Raw genomic sequence first — 7,286 nt, 5'->3', positions numbered from 1 at the left:
TCTAAATGGAAATTTGGATGAGAAGATTTATATGGAACAACCACGTGGATTTGTTAGACTTGGAACTGAAGCAAAAGGTGTGTAAGTTGGACAAGTCTATTTGCGGTTTAAAACAAGCCTCAAGACTATGGAATATCAAGTTCAATGAAGCAATTACAGTGTATGGTTTTATTCAGAATCCAGAAGATCACTGTGTTTATATCAAAACAGTGGGAGATCACATTGCCTTTATTACTTTATATGTAGATGATATTCTATTTGCCGGGAATAATATTCAGTTACTCCAAGGTATAAAGATATGGTTGTTTCAGACATTTGATATGAATGACCTTGGGGAAGCTTCTTATATTTTTGGCATTAAAATTCTACGGATAGAGCTTTGCGAAAATTGAGTTTGTCTCAAGAGAAGTATATCGACACTCTTCTAGATCGGTTTTACATGTCCAACTGTATACAAGGTAAAGTACCTTGTGATAACACTAAAAAGATGAGTCAGGTGGATTGTCCTTCTCGCCTCAAAGATAAGTTGGACAAATCTAAGTATCCATACGCTTCTGTTGTGGGGAGTTTTATGTATGCTCTTATATGTACAAGACCTGATCTTGCTTATGTTGTTGGGGTTCTTAACCGGTTTCAGGCTAATCCAGGTTTCACTCATGGGGAAGTGGTTAAATGGGTAATGCGCTATCTAAAACGAACAAAGTCATATGCTTTGACTTATCAGGCGGATAAGTTGGAATTGATTGGTTATTCCGACTTAGATTATCAAGGATGTATTGATACCCGCAAGTCTACTTTTGGTTTTATCTTTATGCTTGGAGGAGGTGCCATTTCTTGGAAAAGCAAGAAGCAAGACTGTGTCACGCAATCAACTATGGAAACCGAATATGTGGCTATGAACTTAGCTACAAGGGAGGTTGTCTATCTTCACAAATTCTTGCGAAGTCTTCTAGTGGTAGATTGAGTGAAGCGACATATTCCTCTCTTTTGTGATAACACATCTGCTATTGCTATCACGAAAGATCCGAAGTGTCACAACAAGGCGAAACATATCGAAGTGACATACCACAACATATGAGACATGCTGATGAAGGAGGAAGTTGTTATTTATAAGAAATCTTCTCCAGACAACTTAGCTGATCCACTAACCAAGTGTCTTCTCGTGACCAGTTTCACTTTCCATGTGGGGAACATGGATTTGATTTGTTTATAATTGATGAGACCAAGTGGGAGAACATTGTTTTATATAGAAATTTTATACAAACACAATTATAACTTGTTTTTCCGTTTACCTGAATAAAAAGTTGAAGCTACATTACTCAAACTTTCCCGCACAAAACGGCGGCTCTATAAAAGGATTAGCTACATTTTTGGGGCAGAAAATAATACGAATGAACAGTTTTCTTTGAATAAATTGAAAATATAACCTGTATGACAAATCACAAATCAACGATGCTGCCACTCATTTCCTTAAGATCCTTGTTTTAACTCCCCCTGCAAACCACAGTTATTGATCAGAATGCATGGTAAAGAATGCATGCTAATGTATAATAGCAAACGAACTGCAGCCAATTTTAGTATAATCTTCATTTGAATATTTTGTCTAGTAAACAACTCTCTCATATATCAGCCCAATGTTTTGGTGTCTCCGTTCATGAAATTAACCAAGAGATAGAATTAGAGAAAGCAAAGACATATGAAGAAGGCACAGGACAAAAGTAGCAACTACCTTCAACTTCCTCAAATTCCACTTCTTTGACCAGGTCTGCACCAGCATTATATTCAAATCTAACAAATGCCACAGAATAATCAGCCACAAAACTGAATAAAGTTAAACATTCCACGTATGATAAATGAAACAGTGGTTTTGATTGACAATATAAATGTCCACATAACATATTCCTAAAGTAACTAAACAAGAATAAGAATAGAGGCACAAATTTTTCAATGCAAGGTCTTGCTCCAGTAGTAGACCAAGAAAAGCCTTCATATATTGGGTAAAATTGTCCAAGCCTAACTGGAAAAGTTTTATATTATAGATAACACAGTTCATAAAGCAAGTTCATCTCCCCAGGATGATATGGTCCCATAAGGGCCAAATTTTATGTTTTCAAGACCCTGGCCAGGCAGGTTCCACATTGGCTAGTCCTGGGCAGATTTTCTAACTTTTATTTCCAATAATAGGGTCTTCTTGTTCAGAAACTGATTGCTTTTATTTAAAAACGATATCACAGATTCAAAGGATCATCGTGAACAACCAGATGTTGCAGATCAACACCTCGTTAGTTAGCTTGGCTGCTACAAAAATTTACAGATCTAGTACATGAGACCAAAGTAACAGAAACACATGTCAGTAATATCAGATATACCTCCAAAAAAGTGGCTAAATCTCCATGGAAGTTTTTTCTTCTTCAAACATCAAATCGATATTCGAGGAATCTCTACCACTAATTAGGCCTCCAAACTATTATACCAAAGAACCAGATTATAATGTTTCAGTTACTGGCAACAGTCTGGGCCATTTATTAATTTTTTAAAATATTTTTAAACAATTATTGGTTAGCAGTACTGATACTTCTAAAGGTTGTATTACCTTAGCCTAGAGTATGATAAAAAAAAAAAAAAAAAAAAAAAAGAAAACTAGAAAACTTCCTATGTTAGCACAGTATTATAAATAAATGAGGTGCAAACATCACCATCTTGGATAAGATGTATATGAAGTAATACTGCCTTATAGCCTAGAATGTATATAAAGTAATACTTCCTTACAGCCTAGAATGTATTGGAGTTCCCAACCTAGGTACCTTCATTTTGCAACAGCCCCCAACTCTTCCAATCTCAGATGAGCGAACTTGGGCTTTCATGGATGAAAAAGTGCACTTTTCAGATTATATAGTTGGAACCAACCAAAGTTACGTGTCTAATATGCTCTGCTAAGGATTTTAATATAGAAAGAGCTCAATAAAGAATAACAATTTCAAAAGTAACTAGTACACCTTAGTTTATGATTCCACAGGATACAAAGAACCATAATGGAAACCAAGTCTATATCCAGAATAGAGATTATGAATGGCTCATAAGGCTTTTAGCCATACTTCCTAGTTTATATTTCAGATACTCTCTGAACAACCAAGTCTAATGGGGCCCAATGAAGGAAATTGTCCATGTATTAAGAAAAGAAACAACTCAAACACACTTGACATCACTAGTTTTCACTTTTATGAGTTAATTAGTAACTTATTGTAGCTTTTTTAGCTCACATTTAGCATTGAAAACCTCAAATATCATAAGAAACAGCACACTCTGACCAAGCAATAAGCGATCAACATGACATTGGATATTGAGGCACTTTTGACAGAAACAATAATATAGTAATCTTACTTGTTGGAAAATATCACCTCCAATTCATACTCTGATGTGCTCTTGGTAGCATCAACTAGCACTTTAGCAATTTCTGTTTTTCTAGTGCTGGCCATGAGGAGGTCATATTCACTTGGAACAATTATAGCAAAAAAGTTATCACACAGTTCACTCAAGCACAACTTATCAACAGCAGCAAGAGCAATCCGCCTTTTGAGAGCATTAATTTGTGGGTCCACAATATAAATAGCAAAATCTGTAATTAGCAGAATTCTTCTCTTCATTTTCCCCGATGCAGTAAATTTTAGAACCTTATCTGCAAACAAAACTTGTCGATCCCCTGCAAAGATGGAGGACAACAAAGACATTGAAACCCTATACCATCATCAAGGGAAATAGTAAAATCCTGGAAGCTTTACAGTTGATTAGGGTATAATTACATTCACTAGTGACAAGTACATGCTTACTTGAATCAATCAAACAGAAAAAAATAATGAATTTTGAGGAGAAAATAAATCACAATAAACATTTCAAAATTCAACCTTCATGAAGAACCTAAAGAGATCTAACCTTGCAGCATAAAATAAATCTACTTCACTGTCACAAGTAATAAGATCTGTTTACAAACAGTTTTAATTTTGAGCTTGACAGCATCAAACATAATGCAGGTCAAATCATGTTGTTTGAATAGTTCTTATGAGCAACACCTTATGAGCAGTACAAGTGCCAGTGCCGATGGAGAAAGATTTCTTGAAAAGGACTGACAATATGTTTATCAGTGATAAATATTAAACGATGGAGGAGGAAACGATAACCTCCCACAGATAGTCAGATTTCAATGCAACTAAATGGTCCTTTATAAAAGAACCGAACAACACTGAATTTCGCACCCTCCAAGGTTCCACGTCCAAATACAAAAACAAAATGTTTCATGAATCACATATACAGGACCTACTGTGCAGTGATCACCTTTCTTTTAAATACCTAGAAGTGTCAAAATTCAAACGGAAAAAGGAAGGAGGAAAAATCACCTTGTTTCTCCAAGATTTTCATGAGAAATGGATCGGACTGAACGTTGAGATAATCGCCCGAGTAGTCTTTTTGAAGAGAAGCTTCCCTTCGAACCTTAACACCCATGAACGGTTCCTGATCTTCGGGATCATTCTTATTCGAAGGCCTGAGAGGGAGTCCTTTGTCGCCGTCAATGGGGATTTCCGAGATGTCTCCCCCTTTTTCACTGCTGTCAGGGACTTGGATTTGAACCCTCCGCAGAGATGGTTTGAATCGATCCATCTCGACTATCTCCGTTGTCCAGAGAGGCGGCCAATGTGGACGGACGGAACTATTTCTCAGTTTGGTCTGAGCATATGTGAGACGAGAGGCAACCAGCCGAGTCCAGACGGCACGCCCACACGCCCACCACACAGCTCCAGCACAAGAGAAGGCAATGCGCATACGGTAGAGGAAGCGCGTATGGCAACCATCCAAGTTTGGGAAGCAACGCCAGCAAGCTTAGCGCACAAGGCCGAGCCAATCGCACGCAAGGCAGCGCACCAGCAGACGCGCAGAGGCGGGTCAAAATGGGGTTACATGCGGCTAGGACTCCAAGCGCACGCGCGCAGCAAGGACTCCAGGTGGGGCGCACGGCAAGACTCCACGCGGGGCGCCCGCAGGACTCCAGACGGGCCGTGCACAGGACTCCAAGCGGGGCACGTGCGGCCAGGCCCCAGGAGACACCAGAAGACTCCTGAAGGCACCGGAAGGCGCCAGAACGCGCCAGAAGTGGAGATATCTAGAACCAAGGAGGTTTCTGGGCACCTCTAGAAATTTCTAGAGGTCAAGGACAGCAACAAGGCTTCTAGGAATTTCTAGAGCCTTGTAAAGGCAAGGGAGGAGGCCTATAAATAGGAGGGGTCTCTCCCATTGTAAAGCATTCTTGAGCATTCTTTGCATTCATTGCTCTCCAAGTGTATAGAGAGTTTTAGCCTTCAATAGAGTTGAACTTTTCTCTTCCATCTCTTTGGTCTTTCCATTGTCCATTTGTCTTGCAACATCGAGTGTGGGAGGTTGAGAAGAAGATCCGAGGCACAAGGAGGCTGACTAGTTCTTGGGAAGAGCTAGGCCGCACGAGGTAGATATTCCGCTTGGCTAGACGGACTTAGCCAAAATCTAACCGCGTGACAACTGGTATCAGAGTAGCATTTCCAACCATGGCATCCACGAGTGGCGATGTAGCAGCAAGAGGTATGGAGTCACCCTCTGAAAACAATGTACGTTTTTGCGATTTCGAGTCCAGACTTGCAAGCATGGAGGATCAGTTTTCAAGACTGGAGGAGTATGTGAACGACCTTGCACATGCACGGTTACCTGTCCCGGAATGGTTCCAAGGGTACGAGGACGATGTGCACAGTACTATGGCCGTGATGCGAGCCGAAATCAGGAGGGTCGACGAAGAGGTCAAGACCATTGCGGGAGAAGTTCGGGCAAGGCTCACCCTATGCGAAAGAGCCCTTGCGAATGGAGGAGGTTCGCAAGGGGGTGCAAAGATCAAGATACCGGAGCCGAAAGCCTTCACTGGAAAACGCGACCCAAAGGTAATAGACAATTTCCTTTGGCAAGTGGAACAATATTTCAATGCTTCGAAGTTAACCACTGAAGAAACCAAAGTCAGCACTGCATCTATGTTCCTTGCGGAAGATGCTATACTTTGGTGGAGGAGAAGGACTTTGGGCGAGCAAGGAGATGAAGCGCCGGTAGAGACCTGGGAGGACTTCAAGAGAGAACTCCGACGCCATTTCTTTCCGGATGACGTAGACTACCAAGCTCGGAAGGAGTTACGTGCCCTCAGACAGAAAGGTACGATTCGAGAATACGTCCAAGCTTTCACTTCTCTTATGCTCTGTATTCCTCGTATGTCCGACGAGGATAGGCTCTTTTCCTTTCTGGCCGGGCTAAAGCCTTGGGCTGAGACCGAACTTCGTAGAAGGGAGGTAAAGTCCTTGGCTGCTGCCATAGCCACGGCTGAAAAACTGACCGAGTACGAACGAAAGTCGGAGGACAATGCTGATCGGCCAAGCAAAGACAACAACTATAACGGCCAGAAAAAGAAGAAGAAGCCAGAGAAAGAAAGGGAAAGGGCCGAACCCAACGACACCCGCCATACTAACAGCAAGAAGAAGGATGACAAAGGTAAGTCCTTCAAACGCCCTCTTAAATGTTTTATTTGCGAAGGGGAGCACATGGCAAGAGACTGCCCCAAGAAGAAATTGTTGAATGCTACCCAATTCGAGAACGAAAAAGAGGAACCGCGGATGGGGGCGCTATCCTTGCTCAATGCTGTTCGTTCAAAGGAGCCAAAAGCGAGTGTCAAAGAGGCAAGGCTGAACCGCAATCTCCTCTACTTGGATGTCATCATCAATGGATTCCAAGTAAAGGCAATGGTAGACACCGGGGCTACTCACAACTTCGTCTCGGAAGAGGAAGCGAGGCGTTTGAAGCTTAAGGCTACGAGAGATATCAATAGAATGAAAGCCGTGAATTCTGCAGCAAGAGAAGTCTCAGGAGTAGCCAAGGTTGTGTCTGCCAACGTTGGAGAATGGGGTGGGAAGTTGGACTTCACCATCGTTCCCATGGATGACTTCAAGGTCATTCTCGGCATGGACTTCCTCACAACTTGTAAGGCTTTCATTTTACCTTCATTAGGCGTAGTAGGTATTCTCGACGAGGGGGGGGGGGGGGGGGGGGGGCTTGTATGATCAATGGTTTCAAAACCAATGTAACCGAAAATATTGAATCAATTAGCGCCCTCCAGCTTAAGCGGGGTCTTAAGCAGGGCTATTCCACCTACTTAGGGCCTTCTGTGAGGTGAAAGAAGACGTGGCCCAAGTGATTCCCAAGGAGATGACGGGAGTCCTGAACGAGTTCAG

General features: G+C 41.7%; 2 protein-coding genes across 2 annotated transcripts; one reads left to right on the top strand and one right to left on the bottom strand.

Moving 5' to 3' along the window:
* Positions 1 to 487: 487 nt before the first annotated feature.
* LOC137939528 (secreted RxLR effector protein 161-like) lies at positions 488 to 964 on the top strand. Its single transcript, XM_068784813.1, has one exon. The coding sequence runs from the start codon at positions 488 to 490 to the stop codon at positions 962 to 964; it is 477 nt and encodes a 158-aa protein (XP_068640914.1).
* Positions 965 to 1,228: 264 nt separating this feature from the next.
* On the bottom strand, positions 1,229 to 4,749 carry LOC137942766 (uncharacterized). The gene is made up of 4 exons (XM_068788508.1): positions 4,392 to 4,749; positions 3,382 to 3,700; positions 1,730 to 1,788; positions 1,229 to 1,494 (listed from the first exon to the last, which is right to left on the bottom strand). The coding sequence occupies exons 1-4, from the start codon at positions 4,651 to 4,653 to the stop codon at positions 1,463 to 1,465; spliced, it is 672 nt and encodes a 223-aa protein (XP_068644609.1). The 5' UTR covers positions 4,654 to 4,749; the 3' UTR covers positions 1,229 to 1,462.
* Between the last annotated feature and the right edge of the window lie 2,537 nt (positions 4,750 to 7,286).

This window comes from Aristolochia californica, unplaced genomic scaffold (assembly GCF_029961685.1).
Source record: "Aristolochia californica isolate CCGP_79_NKW_82.1479 unplaced genomic scaffold, dmAriCali1.0.hap1 SCAF_10, whole genome shotgun sequence".
Lineage (NCBI taxonomy): Eukaryota > Viridiplantae > Streptophyta > Magnoliopsida > Piperales > Aristolochiaceae > Aristolochia > Aristolochia californica.
This window is presented reverse-complemented; position numbering and strand designations above follow the sequence as displayed.

Bases quoted from the DNA above. Each gene is read 5' to 3' on its own strand.
- LOC137939528 (XM_068784813.1), top strand. From the start codon at position 488: ATGAGTCAGGTGGATTGTCCTTCTCGCCTCAAAGATAAGTTGGACAAA.
- LOC137942766 (XM_068788508.1), bottom strand. From the start codon at position 4,653: ATGGATCGATTCAAACCATCTCTGCGGAGGGTTCAAATCCAAGTCCCT. The intron at 1,789-3,381 runs GTAAGATTACTA...GGCATTTGTTAG, and splicing joins GAGGTGATATTTTCCAACAA to ATTTGAATATAATGCTGGTG. The intron at 1,495-1,729 runs GTAGTTGCTACT...TGTGGTTTGCAG, and splicing joins GGAATTTGAGGAAGTTGAAG to GGGGAGTTAAAACAAGGATC.